At 43.0% G+C, this 21,839-nt stretch overlaps 1 protein-coding gene across 3 annotated transcripts in view; it reads right to left on the minus strand.

Moving 5' to 3' along the window:
- The window catches only part of LOC124429990 (homeobox protein homothorax), a 371,378-nt gene that overhangs the window by 118,897 nt on the left and 230,642 nt on the right, over nt 1-21,839 (minus strand). For all 3 annotated transcript variants that reach the window (XM_046975959.1, XM_046975958.1, XM_046975957.1), the window contains exon 10: nt 14,108-14,256. In XM_046975959.1, the coding sequence (XP_046831915.1) occupies nt 14,108-14,256 (149 nt within the window). The remainder of the gene's footprint in view (nt 1-14,107; nt 14,257-21,839) is intronic.

Raw genomic sequence — 21,839 nt, forward strand, 5'->3', positions numbered from 1 at the left:
GGAGAGTCTTGGTGGTAGCTCGGGCTGGGTTGGTGGACGACAAGGGTTGGGGGTGGGGAGAAGGGCGCTCACGGAGATTTATGACAGGCGTTAAGCAGTAATGAAATTGCTCGTTGCTCCGTTCCTCGTGAGAGGATGGGGAAGGGAGAGAGATGGGGGAGAGGGAGAGAGAGAGGGGAAGAAGCCGGTGGTGGAAGCCGTTCCAGGAGGAGCTTTCGAGACTGGGAAGACTCGCGTAGGGTAGGTGCAGTTCGGTGGTGCAAAACGTCGCTCGAATACGCGAAAGATGCCGAACTCTCTCTCTCTCTCTCTCTCTCTTTCTCTGTCTCTCTGTCTCTTTCTTGGTACGCATCTGCAATTACCCTGACATTGCTCTTATGTATTCAATGCCATTTTCTTATAATCGATATATACATATATAAATATATATAGGATATATTATGGGAATCGTTCGATTAATTCCTTCAACGTAGATAATTATAAAAGAATATATCGTAATAGTATAAGAAAAGATCTTCCAAGGTATTCTTGATTTTGGTACGATAAAAGAAATAGCGTATCGAGAGAAGAGAAAAATCCAAACGATACGATTCTAAGCTAAGCCGTGGTAGTAAGGAACGTCTCTTAAATCATAGTGCTTCGACTGACGCCGGCAGATAGGTAGGAGATAAGACGACGAGAGGGAAGGAAACGAGCAAGCGAGCGAGCGGCACGGCTCGCGCCTATCAAAGGAACTCCATCGGAGTTCCATGGAGCTGCTACGAGTGTCCAGGCCACGGCGTCAATGTCAACGGCCTAATCATGACTAATGGTTCTTTGCTAACGTTCATCCTTCTCCCTTCAGCGACGACGACGACGACTACGACGACGGAGAACGCGTCCTCTACCACAAATACACGTTAACGTCCACGAACGCGTACGTGGCGAGTAATGCGCCGGCATAATCGTGCGTGCACGCGGATGAAAAAGGAGAAGCTAAGAGGGCGAAGGGGCCACGTCGAGATAGGCTCTTTGTAAAATCGTTATTCCTCGTTTCTCGTACGTAAACGTAGTACCTTACCTACAGTGACGCTCGCAAGGAGCGAAAGTCGATCCCTATCTTGTCGTGTTCTCTCTACGCTCGACGATTCCAGAGAGAAAGAGTCGACTTTGAGGTTCGACTTTTACTTCGAGAGAAAAAAAAGATAGATATATAGATAGATAGATAGAGAGAGAGAGAGAGAGAGAGAGAGAGAGAGAGAGAGAGAGAAAGAGAAAGATTTTTATCCAATTAGCATGCACAACGTCGCGGAATCTTTTTTACCGATATTATCTCCCCGTAACGCGGGCCCATATCTCGCGATATTACGATTAATGCAATTTGACGTCGGCATTCCGAGCGAGCGAGTGCGAGCGAATTCGAGCGAGCGTGCCGTCACGATGTCCCTCGAGCGAGGCTCCTCCTCGAACACGAATGAATCCTGATTATCCAACGGAGATATGTCTTGCCGATAGAAAGTCGGAATTTTCGATCTCCCTCCGTCCCTCCCTCCTTCCCTCCCTCCAATCCCCCAGTCCTCATATCTACCTCTTTCTCTTTATTATTCTTTATTAATATGATGGGACGCGTCCGTTTTTTATTCTCTCGTCTGAATCTCCTTCTTTCCTTCTCTCCTTCTTCCTTTTCCCTCTTTTATTTTCTCATATCTTCTTTTTTTTATTCTTCCTTTTTTTTTTTCTTTTTCATTAATTTTTTCCTCTCAGTTCTCTTCTCCTCCTATCCCATTTACGAATTCGGTGCGATAATTAAACGGTAATTTTGTCGAACGACACCCATCGTTAGTTCTACCTGTAAATGCCGTAACGCAATACCACGGGCTTATGCCATTTACCTAACGTTACGTTCAACGGAAGGCTCCTGCGCCTTAAGTAGCTACGTCAGAATTATATATCCATTATGGCCGGGCGTTAATTTGGTGTGAACAGAAAGTGCGAGCGAAGGAGAGAGAGAGAGAGAGAGAGAGAGAGAGATAGCTAGCTAGATAGAGATAGAGAGAGAGAGAGAGAGAGAGAGAGAGAGAGAGAGAGAGAGAGAGAGAAGGAGCTTTGACGATTACAGTAGAACGTTGGTTTCCCGTTGCTCGTATTTTAATTAATGGCCTAGACCTGTCGTTAGGATCCTTCGATACTAATTATTACGCAAGTAACTTTGCATGATGCCGCTTCTTACGTAAATACATTTACGTACAATACAAACGCGGTAAATTATATTAGATCATTTCGAAAGTTTTATTTTTCATTGCCTTTCATTTATTAAATTTCTTTTCGATAATTATGATATCACAGAGAACCTATAATCATGATGACCTATAAGCATTATCGAATAATTACTATTTATTATCAATGAATTTATAAAGATTTTTTTTTAACTATACGAGAAAGAACGAAAGAGAGAGAGAGTGAGTGAGAGAGAGAGAGAGAGAGACAGGGAGAGACAGAGAAAGAAGACAGACACGTAATTCCGTCGCGTTAGCTCGTCGAGAGGAAACGTTCCTGAATTCCCAGCAGATCGAATGCCAGTGCTATAGGCGATTCGGATGAGGCAAAGACGAAGTGAGAGAGAGAGAGAGAGAGAGAGAGAGAGCGGGATTGCTTATATAGAGATGGTCGACCGTGATATAAGATCCTCCGGATCCCGTAGGAAATCCCAGGAACGGATCTATCTTACCCCGAGGGATAGCGTAGGTGGTAGGAATCGTAGGAGAGGGGTAAGGGGAGAAGGTGGTTCACCTGTCAGCCTGAATTAAAGGATGGTCGAGGTCGCGAGCGTGCAGAGGGGGCTGAGAAACGAGTAGGTGGTAGCAGTGGTGGTGGTTTCTACCCAATTCGTGGATACTCCGTACGGAGTGAGAAAGAAAGAGAGAGAATGTTAGAGAGATTGTGTGTGTGTGTGTGTGTGAGAGAGAGAGAGAGAGAGAGAAAGAGAGAGAGGCTTGTTTTGACGTCCACTAACCGAGAAAATCTTTCGTCGTATATCTCCTTGGATTTTCAGACATTTCGTTGCTCTCATCTTTTTGGCGATCGTCGTCCATCGAAAGTAATACGCTAATGGAACGAACGTTTATCTTCTTTATAACGAGTTATAGTCTCTTATCCTCTTTTGAGAATTTTCCTTCTTTCTTTCTTTCTTTCTTTCTTTTTTCCTTCTTCTTTTTCCTTATTTTTTATTTATTTATTTATTTTTTTTTTTCTTCTTTTTCTTTTCTTTCTTTTTTTTTTTTTCGTAAAAGAAACACACGGAAGAAGAACATAAAGGGTGGATATAAGTGAATTGCTTATGAAAAATTCTATCCTCGGTACGAATTCGTATGTTGGAAATTACGGTTAACGTCTCAATCGTGGCGAAAGAGTGACTACTAGGTAACGAATGCCTAGTGATTAATGTAACCAGCCTGTTTATGGTAAAGGCAAATCAACTATATAGGTATACGATTTTCCATCGTTACCATCGTGAAAAAAGATTCTAAGATCCAAGAAGGTGAAGGAATTGCTTTCCTTATAGAAGAAGACGAAGTAGCTGAAGAAGAAAACGATGAAGAAGAAGAAGAAGAAGAAGAAGAAGTAGAAGAAGAAGGCTTCTTCTTCTCTTACTTTTAGAGACGAAATTACTCGTTGAAGGTAGTTGGATCCTTTCCTCTAGTTGCCGCTCACGCATGGCAGAGATAGAGGCACGATGAGAACGAAGGAGAGTCGGTCGCTCGGAAGTCGCCATGTAAGGACAAAGAAATAAGCAAAAGGACGAGCTTGGTAAAGGGGAAAGAGGAGAAGTAAGAGACGGGGAACGATACCGTCTGTGAAGACCGTGAAATCCGGATCCACTCTAAGCTTCGTTCGGTCGGCGACTATCTCTCTCTCTCTCTCTCTCTCTCACACACACACATACACTCTTCGCTTCTCTTCTGCTTCTTTTCTCTTTCTCTTCTCGTTTCGTCTCTCGCAGCAGACTTCCAATCCGATAAAAGGAGGATGCACGGAGAAGCGCGAAGAGACGCGCGTAGCGAATCGCCTTGCCGGTTCGTTCGCCTCGCTGCTTCGTTACCGTACGAAAGAGAGATGGAGGAGCAGTACCAAAGGGAGCCGCAAAAATCGAAATACGAGTACCTTAGAGCGTGCACGCGTGTGTCCCTTCCACTTGGTCTCCCTGAGAAAAAAACATCAGGGACCAAGAATATTAACATAATAAGGAGACCGACGATAGGACGGCACAAATGTAGCACAAATCGTACCACGCTCTTAACGATTATACGAATCAAATTTTCTTTTATCATTATTTCGTATTATGATAATAATAATAATAATAATAATAATAATAATTATTATTATTATTATTATTATTATTATATAAATAACGCTTCGTTAATTACGCGAATACCAGATATCCGTCCGAAACTTTAACGCGCACGTTATCCCGCGTGTTTCCGCTTGCGGTTCCCGATCGTGTGCTCTACTCGGCTGTAAATAATTCGTTTAGAATACGCGTTCCGCTGTTTTGTTTCGCGCGTATATCAAGCGCCGGTGTGTTCCTGGCGCAAAATTCCCGTTGGCCTATCTTTTGTTATAGCGATAGGTATGCTAATTAGTGTCGACGTGTAAACGCGCGTTGCGATATTAATAATGCACGATTATCGGAGCTCGGCCACGTTGGGGAAGGAAAGAATAGAAGTGAAATATCATAAAAAAAACATGCTTTCTCTCGTTCTCTCTCTCTCTCTCTCTCTCTCTCTCCCTCCCTCCCTCCCTCTATTTCTCTCTTTCGGTATTTCTGTTATAAAATCAAAGCTGTCGGAAGAATTCGTTCTAAAATTAAATCGCATTGGATGGCTTTTATCTGATAATATATTCATCGACAAATTCGACTTGTGTTTTGGGACGAAACACAAAGAATATTAATACAATCTCTTATAAATCTTTTTCGTACGTAGGATAAACGAAAAAAGAAATAACAAAAATAAAGAAAGAAAGAAAAAAAGAAAGAAAAAAAGAAAGAAAGAAAGAAAGAAAGAAAGAAGAAGAAGAAGAAGAAGAAGAAGGAAGCAAAGTCACTCTACGTTCACCGAAATTCCATGAACTTCTTTCCGACAGATCGCGACGAATCATTCTGCGGCCACTGTGAAAGTGCTTAATGTATTGTGAATAATATAATCCTCGAGCCGTATCCTATCCGAGCCGTTACCCTATTGCTACGGGGAGCCGATAGGAAAAGGGCGAAAGAGAAGTGATATAAGAAGAGATAGAAAAAGAGAGAAAAAAGAGATAGAGATAGAGAGAAAAAGAAAAGGAAAAAGAAAAAAAGAAAAGAAAAAAAGACGAGGAAGGCAGATGAAAGCGGAGAGCGAGGATTCGAGACATCAAGTATTGATGCCTTCTCCATGCTCGAGACCGTATGCACAGGTACGTACACACGAAACGAGAGAAAGAGAGAGAGAGAGAGAGAGAGAGACATACACACATACACATACTAAACATCGTAGCAACGCATACGCATAATACAGAGGGAAGTACGATAGCCTCTAATGCCGAGCCGGTGTACATCGTGTCTGGATGTCCAGCACTCTCCTTAATGGGGTGCCACTGATATCCTCTCCTCCCTCACTCCCAATACACATATATATACACACACACACACACACACAAATACAACATACACAAGACACAGGCACGTAGAAAGACGGAATCACGCGAGTAGATATATACTGGACAAGATCGCGTCCAGGACGATCTTAAAAGAAGAAGCTATTTCTTTCTATCTTACTCCCTCTCTCTCTCTCTCTCTCTCTCTCTCTCTCTCTCTCTCTCTCTCCCTCCATTCTTTTTTCTCTTTTCCTTTTCCGTGTCGTCAAAGTACTTCCCTTCTTTCACCTTCGTTAAGCTTCCTTTCTCATCTTTCAAAGACTCTTCCTATCCTTTTTTCTACGGCTAGACGACACTTAGAAAGAATTTAGCGGTCTACCGGGAATCGCGAGTAAAGCACACCTTAATGGGATTGCCCTTCGCGGAAGAATCATTAACGTTCTTCGGATACGAAAAAGAAAGATTTCGTTGCCCTCGAAAAAGCAAAGCAGTGTTGCCCATTTTTTTTTTTTTTTAATCGCGAGATTCGCTCGATAAATCTGTAATCGATTATTCTTCGACAAGAATATCTGAGATATCCTCTCACAAAATTTTTAATCCGTGATAATTGTCCTAATGTAAAGATCGATGGTATAACGACGATAATTAAATAATACATCTATGTTCATTTATAAAATAAATTGATGAATTTGTCAATGAAATTTATCATTCTATCCCGATCATATTTATATATTATATAAATAAAATTAAATTGAACGAATGGAACATATGATTTTCGAGTCAACGATAAAGATGCCGAGAAAGTTTAATGAGTGACCGTACTAATACCGGGCTCATCGTATATACTCATGCACATGATGATAGAAGTGTTCCCATCCCTTGTTATTCTTCTCTCCTATCCTCTGTTTGGACGAAGGGATATAACACGTAGCCTGCTTTAAACCTATGAATGCATATTCAAGATACGAATGTTTTAAATCCCGGCAGGATTACGAGTCGACGAGGAGCCGCTACTTCCGAGAGTATAAGAGTAAAAGAGATAGAGATAGAAAGAGGGAGAGAGACAAAGATAGAAAGAGAGAGAGAGAGACGAATCATTGAACTCGTGCGAATGAGTTTTATCATTTTCCATATCGACAATGGGAAGAAAGGAGTTGGGCAAAGAGGCGGAGGACGTGATTCGAACGTGAAATAGAGAAAGAAAAGAAAAAGTGAAAGAAAAAAACAGAAAGAGAAAAAGAAAGAGAAAGAGAAAGAATCAGAGAGAGAGAGAGAGAGAGAGAGAGAGAGAGGAAGACGAAGAGAACAACGGAGGACGATGGAGAAAGAGGGAGACGGAGGGTGAAGGATTAACGGCGATAAATTTCGCAAAAATAGGGGCTTACCCTGTCGCTGGGCGACAGTCTAATCCTGAGGCCGCGCACCTCTCCCTTTAAACGTAGAGATGGGGGCGACTCGCCATAGGATTCGTCGACTCTCGCGAGAAACGATACGACTATATCTTTCCTTTTCCTTTTTCTCTTTCTCTGTACGAGCATCGCCGGCCATCGCAGCAGCCGCTGGTGCCCGTACTTTTTGCAATTATCTACTCGGCTCTTAAGGATATTGCTCGTTTTTTTAATCGTACGGACGTCCGAGTTTCCTCCCCCTTCACCCTTCCTCCCTTCACCCTTCCTCCCTTCCCCCTTCCCCATTCCTTTCCTTTCCTTTCCTTTCCTTTCCTTTCCTTTCCTTTCCTATCACCCCTCCAGCACCTCCACCTACATCACCATCTCCACTTCCACTTCCACCTTCTACTATTTCTTCCTCACCGATCTGCATTTCACGAAATTCCAAGAAGATTGGATTGGGTTCCTCTTTTACCATTCTCTTAGATATTACTGGATTTATTACGTCCGGGTATATACGCGTATTCAAACGCCCAATAAAATCATTTCTCATCTCATCCTTTACTCATCCTCCTAAGGAGATCAGAGGAACCACGAAGGACCATTTTCAGCCGTTTGATTTGAGAAACGTGCCAAGGAGACGAGGAAAGCCACATCCATTTTGCTTCTTTCCGAGCGAATCTGCGTGGGCGAGAGAAGAGTATCCTTCGAAGGATTGCGAGAGAGTAAGAGAGAGAGAGAGAGAGAGAGAGAGATAAAAGGAAAGATTCGGCATTCAACCGCGCGTCCAGAACGGGCGCAACAATGGCCGCGCATCAACATAATTACAGTTCGCCTCGGTTGCCGAGACGCAGTCCCTTTCTCTTTCTCTCTCTCTCTCTCTCTTTCCCTCTTTTACTCGACGAGGGCCAAGTATTATATTCAAATGCGAGCCGAGGCGGCGCCAGTGAGCAAGAGGAAGCAAGGGGTTGCCATGCCTCGAGGCTGAGAGGAGGTTGAAGGTTGTAGGTCGAGGGAGGAGGGTTGAGGAGGGTGATGGAGGGAGAAGGAAAGAGAGAGAGAGAGAGAGAGAGAAAGAGAGAGAGAGGAGGGATAACCGACGGAGGAACACAGAAATGTCGCTTCGAGCGAGCCCGGCGATTCCCAGGAGAGGAAATTACGTCGTCTGGCTTGACCCCTCCATCACCTCGGCTACGTTTCCTCCTTGGTCAAAGGGAGGGAAGAGGGCTGTCGGTGAGAGGACGACGGTGAGGGTGGCCGCTGCCCACGGCTCTGCGATACCGGCACTCGCCATTTCCAGCTCCACCCTCGACTCCAATAGAAGAGAAAAGGAGAGAAAGAGAGATAGACAGACAAACAGACAGAGAGACAGAGAGAGAGAGAGAGAGAGAGGATATCAAAAAACTATCGAAATCACGATGGACCGATTGCTGACGCAGAACTTCTTCATATCCCCTTATAATAAATGGTGTATCTTCGAAAAATTAGTTATTTCGATCGAAGGAAAAAAAAAACAAAAGGAAAGAAAGGAAAAAAAGGCAAAAGAAAAGAAAAGAAAAATCAAAGAAGAGATAAATAAAGAAAAAGTAATAGAAAGGGAGGAACGTTCTCTTCTTTATCTGTGTACAACGGATCTGTGACATTCGTTGTATCGTACAAGATATAAATACGTAGTTGAGTCGATATTATCGTTCTCCAATGGAACATATTTTCCGAAAGAAGCAGAATGAAAGGATACATGCGATAAATATCCTCAGTATGGAGGTACCGAAGAGCGTCACGTCGTAACTGAGAATAAAACAAAAACGGGGGAATAAGGAGAAAGGTTCGCGGGAAAGGGTGTATCGCGTGTGCTTACCGAGGCGTGCGAGAAAAAGGCAAAGAAAGAGAATGAGAAAGACAGAGAGAAAGAGTGAGAGAGAGAGAGAGAGAGAGAGAGAGAGAGAAAGGAGAGAGGGTGGGTCGAACATTGACTTCCCACGAGAAAGAAACGCGCGGCAGGAGGATTTGTTCGAGCGGAAAACTGCCGGTCGATGTATGCAAACGTCTCTTCCACGTCCTTCGAAGCCGATAGGGTGACAACGGGCGTGTCGTGTCGGCTCGGAAGCCGGTTATTCGTAAAGGATAAATATTGTCCGTCCACCGAGCTATCCAGATTCTGCGGTAAGCGTAACGCAAGATGGACGAAGGATTCACGAATGGGTTCGAGACATTACGGGAGAGACCTTGACCTGTGGATCCTTGGATGTTGGCGAGTCGTGCCACCGGAAACAGGTGGATAATGGCTAGTTTCGTGCGTTAAATGGACAATAGATATCAGCCGAGTGCGGCTGCAGGGTGGCAGGACGGGACCGAGATAGGAGATCTAAGTGGGCCATGCCGCGCTACGGTTATGGCGGCATAAAACGCTCCGCTAGTGGTACCGAAGAGGGCAGAGCAGTCGACGTTGAGTATCGTAGAGAGAGCCCCTTTACGGCCGAAAAAACTGCCGCTATGATTGTCTATGCAAATTGTTTAAGATATCCCTGGGTCTGAGAGGCCGCATCTTTCTGGGGATTCTCGATCTTTTCTTCTCTCTCTCTCTCTCTCTCTCTCTCTCTCTTTCTTCCCTCGTAAGAAGAATCCTTCGAAGGATGCGCGTACCACAACGGTTATCGTCTCGATGAGATAATGGAAAGAAGAGAAAAAGAAACGAGAGATAAAAAGGATGATAAATAAGCTAACGTCGAGGAACTTCTTTTTATTTCTTTCTTTCTTTCTTTCTTTCTTCCTCTCTCTTTTTTTCTTTTTTTTTTTTTTGTTTTCCGACGTGTTAACAGGTCGCTTCGTGAGATTTTTCTTTTTTACTTCTTTTTCTTCGTTTTCTTCTTTTCCCCTGTTTTTTCTTTTTTTTTTTTTGCCTTTTTTACGCCAACGTTAATCACACGATTGGTTTAAAGTAAAAAATTTAATCGTTAATCGTTGATCGAATTAAATATTGCCCAAGACTAATATGGATGAATTAAAGATCGCAAGGAGATAGGGAGAACGTGTTGAGCCGGCTGAATGAAACGCATTTCATTATCGATCTCGATGTGCACGACTCCGATCTCTCTCTCTCTCTCTCTCTCTCTCTCTTTCTCTTTCACTCTCGAAGCACCGTTGGCCCGCCTTATTCCTTCCTCTCCGCGGGCCGGTAATGGTATTGCCGGTTTGTGGTTTGTATCGGCAGCCTTACCTACCTTAGATAGCTTATTGATTGCCTCGACTGCACTCCGCTCTCCCGTTACACGACAATGTAGAATATACGCTTCGCCTCTGAAACCGCCTCTGTGTTTCCGCGCGTATACCGGGTGATACCTTAATTTCATTACCTATTTTCTATCGATAATACTTAACGTTAAATATTAACCAGAAAATTAAACGAACATTTGTCCCTTTTTCCCTCTCTCTCTCTCTCTCTCTCTCTCCAGTAAATACAAATTTAACGTTCCAAGTGTTGATAATAATGTTTCACAATCCGACTCCACTATGATATACGATAAACGAGAGAGAGAGAGAGAGAGGAGAGAAAGAGAGAATAAAGAATTGGTAAAGCTACAAATAAATCGTGTTTCATGGAAAAGTCAGTTTTATCGCCAGAGAGGTTTCTGTATTCGCCACCCGATATATGTGAAACGAAGTAGCATAGAGCACAGAACTGGCAAATGTAATTTCGTAGAATGTTTCCATTGATATAAGAAGAGCAGGAGCTTGTTGGTACTTGGGAGGAGCGGCTGGGTATATGGAGTAGCAGAAAGAGTAAGAGAAAGAGAACGAAGAAGGAGTAAGACGAGGAAAAAGAGTAGGTGGAGGTGGAGGAGGTAGAAAATGGAAGAACGGAAGGAGGTGGCGGAAGGAGGAGCAAAGTCGCAGGAAACTGCAAGCTAGACGGATATATCTCCCGAGTAAATTAAAATGGATTATATATGTCGACTCCATCTTCAATCTTTATTCTTTCCAGCAACGGCTCGCAACCCCCTCGGGGCTTTGGTTTATTGCTCGCGGCCTCCTGCACCCCGCGGGTAATTGTTATTGCTCAGAAATGAATGTGCAGTTTTCTCTTGCGACGGCTCGGACTGGTACAACAGAAACGCAACGTGCACGGTCTTGATGTATTTTCTTTAGAGTTTGAGAGCCACGATATTTCCCATCGTAAATTTAACTTCGATGATTTCGCTTAACTATAGTTAACATATAATTATTTAGTAATTACCGATAAATTATTATTCTTGGCAAATGAATAAACGTAATCCAAAAGTGTATTTGACAATTTAATTCGATAATCAATGTTTCTCAATTATGAAATATAATCATTCATATATCGTTATCCTAAATAGTTTATCATCATCGTAAAAATATATGTATATATAGATGTAGATATAGATAGATACAAGAAACGATGCTAAAGCCGGTACATACGATTCTGGAAAGGCCAGAATCTAGCAAGGAGAATCTCGAGACACCGAGTCGACCATGATATATGCTCTTCTTCCGTCTAATTAAACTTAGGGAGAGTCGTCGCGGAGTTGCTTGCTACGTTGCTTCTCGTTGGACCCCGACGTATAGAGGAGGGCGCTCATCGGATAGCTTTCAAAATGACAAGCGAACTCGGAGGTGGAGCCTATAAAAGATGGTCACGAGTACAAATGCGACAAAGTTAGAGTCATACATATATGTATGTAAAATACATATATATATATATATAGTAGATATATATATATATATATATATATATATATATATATAGTAAGTAACTACGTAGGATTAAAACGATGAGGAAACGTTGCTTGTTACTGTCACGATACAAATTCACTTTTCGAACCTAATAATTATCGCTTCGATGATTTCGATCATGGTAGAAAGCAAATGTAATTCTTTGAAAGAGCTTAGAAAGTTAATCAAGAACCGCCAGTGTTCATGCTCGAACGAATACGCGGAACGTTTATATCTATATTTTTTTTACGTATCCAAGTATAGATGCACTGTAACTCATTATTCAAATTATCAGTCATTATTTTTTCTTCCCCTTCTTCTTCTTCTTCTTCATCTTCTTCTTCTTCTTCTTCTTCTTCTCTTTCTTCTTCTACATTTATCAAGTAACAACTTCCTTGTTTTCTCTTTAATACACGTGTACCAATATAATCTACTTTCGTTAACGTTTCGCATTGATAAAACTTTTAAGAATAACTAACGTTTCACTTTCAATCGTGAAACGTTTGAAATTTCTCGGCTATAGTTCTTCTCTCGATCGCGTGCAGTTTTATCGTACTTTCGTGAAATATCATTAAACGAGCAAAAAGATGCGTTGCATAAGTCGTACAAAAGTTTTCAAGCTTTCGACAAGGGAAGGCGAACGAAAAGGAAAAGAAAAGAAAAGTAAGGGAAAGAGGAGGGAGAAACGAAACGAGAAAAAAAAGGAAAGGGAAAAAAAAAAGAAAAAAAGAAAGAAAAGAAAAGAATTGGTATTATTCCGGCAATGACTGAAAATAAATTCTTGATTCGCTTAATCGTTCGTAATAACAACGAGATGAATGCGGCGCTAGAGTGAATCGAGCAACGGTGAAAAACGAAGCCGCCGCCGGAGTCTTGACTCGGAGTGGTTTGCCAAACGTTTTAATCATAAAATCGATGCCCCTCAACTACTCCATCATTGAACCAATCGTAAAACAGTAAAATGGAACAATTCGAAATCCAAAAACATACGAAAGATTATCGTATCAAGTTGAATAAGAGAGAGAAAGAGGCACACGTCTAGGGACACTTTCGAACGCGTAAATACATACATCGAGTCCCGATGCACCATGGCTTACACTAAAATCCTTTTAACTTGGGACCATCCTGCCATTGGAAGCCGTTAACAACGCGAAAGCTCTCGGCGACGCGATTAACTGAGAAGCAGCGATCGCAACTGCGCGCAGCCACCAGTAGCGGTCTGCTCGTCTTTTCACGAGGGCGATATCGTCATCGTGCAAACAGCGTATATGCATTAAACCGTGAACCCACTATCCACGCCGTCATATCCAATACAGGTTGTGCGTTGCGGGGGTCGCAGGAGTCTCTGCTTGGAGGGTGAACGAGCATGTGTATGTATGTATATATGTATGTGTGTGTATGAGAATGAGAGAGAGAGAGAGGGAGAGAGAGAGAGAGAGAGAGAGGAAAGGTGCTGCATATATAGGGTGCTTTCGAGGGTGTCTGCCAAGCCACCCCTACACCTCCTACCCTCGTGCGGTAATGGCATTAACCGAGCTGCAATATGATTACCGCTCTCGCAAGGTAACTTGATCATACCCAAAATCTATGGGGTGTCCGGATAGACGGTAGATAGAATGGTTGAGAGATAGACAGAGATGGACGGAGTACTATGCCGAAAAAAAGAAGGTGTCGTAGTCTCGGGAAAGCATTCACGCAATTGTGTCTCATTTTCCCTTGTTTCTTTCTCTACCTCTACCTCTACCTCTATCTCTATCTCTATCTATCTATTTATTTATCTCTCTCTCTCTCTCTCCCTTATTCTTTCTTTCTCCCCTTAATCGTAGTACGCTTTTTGCAGCTCGGATTACCCGTAAATCATTAGACGATGGAACGACCCTAGCTAGAATCGACGTTCCTTATCCGGGCATTAGGAGATTACTCTTTGCTCAAGCTCGTTTCTTTCCACTTAAGTTTCCTTCCTTCCTTCTTTCCTTCTTTTCGATTCGTTCTCTCGTTTTATTAAAAAAAAAAAAAAAAAAATGCTCTAATATATATAAACGCCTTTAGGTTTATTAATTCGCAAACGGCTTGTTTGTGGCGACGATAACGACAACGACGACGACAACGACGACGACGACGACGACGACGATGACGTTAGTCACGAAAGAAAAGAGAAAACGTTATGGTGCTAATGAAGACGACGAAAAGTGAGAAAGAGACAGAGAAATAGAAATAGAAAGAGAGAGAAAGAGAAAGTGAGAGGTTGGTATTATCGTCGGACGTTGACATATTGCGAACGAAGAACGTCGTCGTCGTTGTCATCGTAGTCGTAGTCGTAGTCGGGTGTTCGCAGAATGAAAGACAAACTTTAAGCGACCAAAGGAGAGACTCACCGTGAGGTGTTGAAACAGCCACGCCCTGAGAATGTTAGTCGCGACTTTCGGAAAGATTCCTCTCTTCTTCTGATTCTTCTTACCCGAGGAATCATCGTCTTCCTCGCCCGTGCCCTCGCCACTACCGATACTCGCGTTGCTCGCGTCACCTGTAACAAGAAAAGAAGAATAATTTTTAATACGCATTTTTTATTAATGATCGTATAACGAAAAGGAAGAATAGAACGTTAAAGAATCGCTAATAACATCATCCTCGTCCGATCATCTCGACGTTCCGACGCTTTCTGTTAGTTCGACCGTCCTTCGTTCAGATAATATAAACCTTACTCTTGCTTGTAGTAATGTACCTAATTCAAATAGTTTGATAAATAAACAAAGGTCTCTCTCTCTCTCTCTCTCTCTCTCTCTTTGTTTCTGTATATACATATACAGAAGATCGAAGATTACAAGAAAGAAAAGAAAAGAAAAGAAAAAAAACAAAACAAAAAAAGTAAAAACAAACGTAATCCAAACGCCGATCGATTTAACGACTTAAATTTAAAGATACGAGAATGATTTTAAGCCGCGTCGCGATTTTCGAAGGTTGGGAGGGAGGAGGGATTGGCGGTGGGTAACCCGGTGGGCGATAACTAGCTTTGCCTCCACTCCGAACGCCAGTTCCCATGCATACAAACACCATTAAGCCACCCGCAATATCCCGGTTTCCCCCTTTTACTCAGGCTCCAGCTCCTTCCAACAACGACAACAACGACTATTCACTACTACTACTACTAATAATACTACTACTACTAATACTAATACTACTACTACTATGACAACGACGACCCTTCCATATCCCTCTGTATCCCCCATAACGCATTAATTCCCCGTCATTTATCAATCTTAGCTTTTTAATTGCACGTGACTCTCGGTCACTGGGGACTTGGTGGAGGCGAGACGGTAATGAAGGACATTAAGACGGCTTACGGTCACGCTTTACGAACACTGACAAGTCTCCTCTCGCTGATTTCTTCTTTCTATCGTGCATCCAATAATAACAAGAAATTGGTATTTAAAAATCATAATCATCGTAGAAATAAAGGTGAACGGGACGTTCTATTTTTTCTACGAGATTTTGGAGAGAAAAAAAATTTCACGATTCTCTTTCTCTCTCTCTCTCTCTCTCTCTCTCTCTCTCTCTTTCTTTCTCTCTCTCTTATGTTCTCAATCGGTGAAGAAGGAAAACGCGTCGCGCTACTTACGCCGACGGATTATAAATGACCGAGCTTTATCGTAATGCCCAAGGCTCTGAAGGTTCTATCGTAACAGAGAGATCAGGGTTAGCACGCTTCTCTCAGGGGGTTCAGAATGACAGGTCGCCCGGGGGTGCCTCCGTGTCCTCTACTTTCTCCCTCTCTTTCTCTCTATCGATGGCGGCATCACCGCACCGTGACCACCACCACTACCACCATCACGATCACCATCACCGGCACTGGCACCACCAACACCACCAGCCGAACAGCCTTTCAAAAGATCGCTCTCCTGCCCGAGATTAACTTTGAATTCGACGTACGAACCGAGGGAAGCTGGAGGGACGAAAAATTTGTCCGTCGTAGGAACGGACGGACCGGAACGACGGGAGATCGATGGAAATCGCTCCCGGAATACGACGCGTCCGTTTTCCTCTATTTTTACTTTGCTACTTTCCTATGGGAGGGGAGGAGAGGGAAGAGAGGGAGGTACGAGAGAAAATGAGAAAATTTCAATCGATTTTCAAATCTCCATTTTCTACGTACCGTAACGCAAGACTGTACTAATGTTATTCCTATAGCGTATATTCCCGTATACAATCCATATAAATGAGCGTTGTTCTCGTTTCTTGTTTTTTTTTTTTTTTCTTTTTTTTTTTGTTAATTATTTACTATTACATCGTCGAAATGAAGGTACGTAATTTTCGTAGAAAATTCTCAATGCCAGCCGAACGTATGTAGCTAAGCAATTTATCCCATACAAGAGTAACAACAGCAACAACGTCGAGAAAACAATTACTATCGTCTCGGTCGATCTCAAGGAGCACACCATCCAGGACCTCCCGGCGACGTCTTCTTCTTTACCCATCTCCTTCGCGTCGCTTGTTTTCATTCGTCGGACAAGAAGCAAAGTCTCGAGAGAGAGAGAGAGAGAAAGAGAGAGAGAGAGAAAGAGAGAGAGAGAGATGATCTTACCACGAGAGACAAAAACGCGGCTACATCGTCGTCTCCGGTCCTTCGACGGTGGCTCCGTAATGGCGAATAGTCCCGTAGAAAATGGATAGAACGTTCTGCGATGTAACTAGTGAGAGAGAGAAAGAGAGAGAAAGAGAGAGAGAAAGAGAGAGAGAGAGTGCTTGGAACGAGCGATGCGACTGGCCAGCGGAATAACGGAATGGTTAGTGGGAGCGTCCCTCTGATTGCAGTTAATTTACTCGACGAATCGGGTTAATGTAGCGTACAGACCGTATCGTGCGGCACCGTATACGAGCATAGACGTACCGGTAAAGAGGGTTTATCTCATTTATTCGACGATTGTCATCGCTGTAATGCCCGATTTCAAAACTGTCACCGGCCTCGCGAGTGGCTACAAACGGACACGACCCGAAATAATACAGTATCACGGGTTGAAAACGGGTTGGTGGAAGCGAGGAGAGGGAGGGAGGGAGGGGTGAGGGAAAGGAAGATATGGGATGGAATTATTTTTTCATTATTCTTTTTTCCCACGAAAACAAAAACAAACAAAAAAAAAAGAAGAAAGAAAGAAAAAAAAAAAAAACGTGAATAAAAAAGTTGACAGAGAAGTACGAAGAAAAGTTGACGGGTACATGGATACTTTTGTACTCGAATAATTCGTACGATTCGATAGAATATTTGCAAGAAAATATTATTTTTCGAACAACGTATAGAGGAACGAAGAGATGCGGGTGTTGTATGTGGTGTATACAGGAGAGAGGGTGGCAGGCGGGCGAGGTGAGGATGAGGGGAAATTTATATTGCTCGACGAAGACAAAGTTTATTTTTTATTCGGAGAAGGAGCTGTTAAGAGAACGCGTAATCCAGGCACGTTGTTATTTCGTGCGCGCGAGCATACATACATTCATACACATGTATATATATATATATATATATATATATATATATATATACCCACACATTGTCGTCGCTAAAACGTATGTCGTATCTCGTAGAAAACCGATCAACGTCCCACACGTATCTCTATTCGTTCATACGTACGTACGTACGTACGTACATATTCTTAAAGTCGATCAGCTCTTTTCTACACTTGTCCTTAACCACCTACGTTCTATGTCGAGCGAGAAGGGAAAGACACGCCTCGTGTCTATCTCTTGGGAATATTTGAAAAGAATTGTCGTAAGGTGTGGAGCTCGTCATCGTTCTGCGATCCGGTGAATGCTCGTTGGCGCGTGCACTAAGCGCGAGGCACCGTTTACGAGGATGCGCATCGAGTTGGAAGGGCGCGTCAAGAGAGAGAGAGAGAGAGAGAAAGAGAAAAAGAGAGATAGAGAGAGAGAGAGAGAGAGAGAGAGAGAGAGAGAAAACGAGTGGTGGTAGCTCGAGCGAAGCCATATCGTCCTCGGCTTGATTTATGCGCCGCACGCAGCATTTTTACTGTCGCTTTATAGAGATTTAAGTGCGGCCAATTATACGTTTACGCCGAGTCCGTGAAATGTGAGTAAAGTACGACGGGGAGAGAGTTAACAGTTCTCTTGTTCGTTCCCCCTCTTTCAAAAACCATTGATACGTCTATATTAATCGTATATTTAATATCATTATCATTCGATGAGAACAAACGTGAACTATAGGACCTTAAGGGCGGCCACGAAAATTTCATGACGCTTCTTTCGTTTCTTTCTTCGAAATGTCTCGGCTATACTTAGCTTAGCGGGATCGAGAATAAGCCGAGCCTATTTCCAGAACGCCTCGACCCATCGTGCTCTCGTCATTCCGAAAAACGAGAGATATAGAGAAAGAAAGAGAATAAGAGAGAGAGAGAGAGAGAGAGAGAGAGAAAAATAAAGAGTGAAAGCAAAAAGCCCTACGACGAAAGGGACGTGAGCATGTCCTTAACCTAAGGACGTTTCTAAATCTTTCCAGAGAGATTTACGACGCGTTAAAATCGAAATTTGAGAAATCACGAAATGGAAATGAAGATAGATGGTACATATCTTGAAGAGAATCGATAGATATTTCGTTGGAAATTCTGGGATATCCTCGTTCGATCGTCGACCCCAAGAGAGAGAGAGAGAGAGAGAGAGAAGAGGATGGCACGCGATAAATCGAGGCACGCCGATGATCGCGCGCGAGCGCGTCAAGCGAAAATGTCTTCCTCGAAGGCGAGGCTTCTGGCTCTATTTAGGGTGACCAGCGTGCAACGTCGAAATAACACGCGCATATGGCCGCCGAAAATAAACTCCTCCTTATTCCATCCTCCGTCGAACCGAGGACCGACTCTCTCCTCCTCTTTCTCTCCTTTTTCACCTCCATACTTCTCCGTCTCATCGTTCCACTTCTTCGGCATTTTGCGAGCCACGTTCCGTTCCTCTCGTCTTCTCGAAGAAGAGAAAATTAGAGACAGAGATAGAGATAGGGAGAGAAAGAGAAAAAAAAAAAAGAGAGATAGAAAAAGAGAAAGAGAGAAACATTTATTTGCTAACTCTCGGTTACCCCAACGTCAAGCGCATAAGGAGAAGGGGGATATCCTGCGTTATCCTCCACCTCCTCCTCCTCCTCCTCGAGTATCGCTTTTCACGGTCACGGGATCTTACGATATCGAACTCTATAGCCCCTGGTTCGCCGCAGGTTCTCTGTTTGTTAAGTATCTATAGTACTATGCATCCCTAAAGGATATATAATTGGTAGAAACTTAATATGCCCTTTCGTCAATGAATATAATATATATACATATATTCTATGTCTATGGCCTATCATTTTTCAAATGCTTTCAAATTTGTTTGATTTATATCTAACGTTCGACAACATTCATTCATTTCTACGACTTTTTAATGATCTAATCGGACACTCTCTGTTATCACGGAAAATTATTCCGATTAGAAATTCAACGGTAGGATCACTTTGGATCACACCGAATGTTTTCTCTCGATCTTGGAATCTCGAGGTCGTTGCACCAAAACACGCATTCTGGCCTGACTCTCCCTTCGAGAGGATACAGCCTCTCTCTCTCTTTCTCTCTCTCTCTCTCTTTCTCTCTTCGACGATTCCCGAAACTATTTTTGGCGATGAAATGCAAGAACGACGACGCTGCACCCTCCTCCACCTACTTCTTCGACCTCATCTCCCTCTCTACCCGAACATCCTCCTTACGCTTTACTACGTTCAGCTCGTTCTTCGTGTCGCGCGATATCGTCTCGCTCGATTTCTCGAGAGTCTTACTGTTATATAGCAGGAAGAGACCATCTCGACGCATCTGCGCCGCTTAATCCGAGAATCTGCTTAACCGGAAGATTAATCGCCGATTGTGGGCGAGATGAGGCGAGATGAAGAACTCGCAACCAAGAGAATAAAGTACGACGGAGAGGAGAGATAGTTAGAAAGAGAAAGAGAAAGAGAAAGAGAGAGAGAGAGAGAGAGAGAGAGAGAGAGAGAGAGAGAGAGATAGACGTACTTTGTAGGAGTTTGTCTTACAAATGAGCCGGGCGACGGGGTATAATTTAGTACGACGCGTGCAGAGTACCGTTTACCTTTCGGTGTTTGCTACTTAGATGTGTTAGTTACACTTTGGTTGTTAATCCTGTATCTCTCTTACTATCTACCCGACTACTCTTGGCGTTATATTTTAAATACCATCTTGGATTTGGTTTCGTCGAACGAGAAGAACTGACCGACGATTGTCCGCAAATTATTAAAAAGCTCATATAGGTGAAATAAAAGGAAATAAAATGGAGATAAGAAAAAAATGAAAATTATCGTGGTCGTTTATGGTACGTTCAAAGACGTACACATTCTCCCTATCCCCTACCGTCCCCCCTCCCTTCCCCGATTGAATTCTTCGCGTGGGCGAAGTGGTGCGAATAAAGTCATTCGTTCCGCATTTTCTTACGTTCCCCATTTGATATATAAATTCGTGTTGCTATCGGCGCGAAAGTAAAGTGTACCTACGCATACGTGAGTGAATGATAGAGAGAGAGAGAAAGAGAGAGAGAGAGAGAGAGAAATAAGAAAAAAAAAGGAGAATTTAGAACGGCGTGTCCAATCGACGAAGCTCGCTCCTCATCGAGCTATCGTATAGCAGGATTATGGCGATAAATAAAGTCTCGTGGAAAGACATAGAAGGTGGAGAAAAGGTAGAAGGTAGAAGGGTTTAAGATGAAAAGAAAAAGAAGACGAAGTCGAAGACGAAGACGAATACGAAGGAGAAGGTGGTAGTGGAGTAAAGGTGGTGGATGAGGATGAGAAAGATGAGAGGGTAAGAGAGAAGAAGAAGGAACGATCTCTTGATTGAGACATCGGCGAAGCAGCCGTGACAGTTATCTGATTCATGGACATGCCGAGTGTATTTTATGCCGTACGACCTATGAATACAGATCGATCCGCCGCCGCGGGACAGTAGCGGCGATGGCGACGACGAGGACAAGCCGAGTAGCCTCGAGGAGATCATAGGTGCTTCTCTCTCTATCTCTCTCTCTCTCTCTCTCTCTCTATCTCTCTTTCTCTCTCTCTCTTTCTCTTTCTTTCCCTGTCGCACGCTTTCTCTGTTGTACGACTACCTATATGGATATATCAATTACGCGTATACCACGTATATCGCAAGCATTAGAGAAGGAGACCAAAGAAAGAGATCGCATTGAGATTCATCGAACGTTCGGCTACCAGTTCCGCGAGGATCCACGGATTCCGAAACGTCTACGTGACAGATCGCCGATTCGTTTGCTTATGAACTCTGATCGAAGATAGGACGATCAAATTCTTTCTTTCTCTCTCTCTCTCTCTCTCTCTCTCTCTCTCTCTCTCTCTCTCTCTCTCTCTCTCTCTCTCTGTAGAAGAAGAAGAAGAAAAAAGAAAAACGAAAAGAACAACCAAAATGGGACCGTGAATCTGTTCTCGCATAACTTTCTTATCGTCTACGTGAATATATATACACCTATTATATAGTTAAATTCTCATATATACATATATATATATATATATATTTTCTTTCTCTTTTTACCTTCCCCGTTCAAGGATTTAATCTCTGATATTCGATTATCTTCTACCATTACCTATATCGTATCAATTTTGTAGAATTACGAGATAGGATGCATACAGCGAAAACATAAACTGGAACGTACGTTCGTTCGTTCGTTCGTTCGATCGATCGATCGATCGATCGATCGAACGCAAGTCACGATCTTAATTCGAAGTAAGTAGATATAGGTACGGGAAGTACACGGAGCTCGTCCAAAGAGAGTTTAGCTACGTAGAAACGGCTCGTTTCTTTCTACGTTAACCCGAGTTTATCGCAATATGCAAATTAACGAGCAGAGGCGCGACTCGATCTTACAGTGTGCCGGTCCATTCGACTTCTATGATACGAATCCGCGTCTGCTTCATCTCTCTTTCTCTCTCTCTTGTCTCTTTCTTCTTAGTCGTCGTAGGTGAGATACTCGCTTTTGCTCGTGATTTGCGCTAGCTATTTTCCATGTGTGCGTGTGTAAGAGAGAGAGAGGGAGAGAGAGAGAGAGAGAGACGCGCGATATCTCCAG

Source organism: Vespa crabro, chromosome 17 (genome assembly GCF_910589235.1).
Source record: "Vespa crabro chromosome 17, iyVesCrab1.2, whole genome shotgun sequence".
NCBI classification, from domain to species: Eukaryota; Metazoa; Arthropoda; class Insecta; order Hymenoptera; family Vespidae; genus Vespa; species Vespa crabro.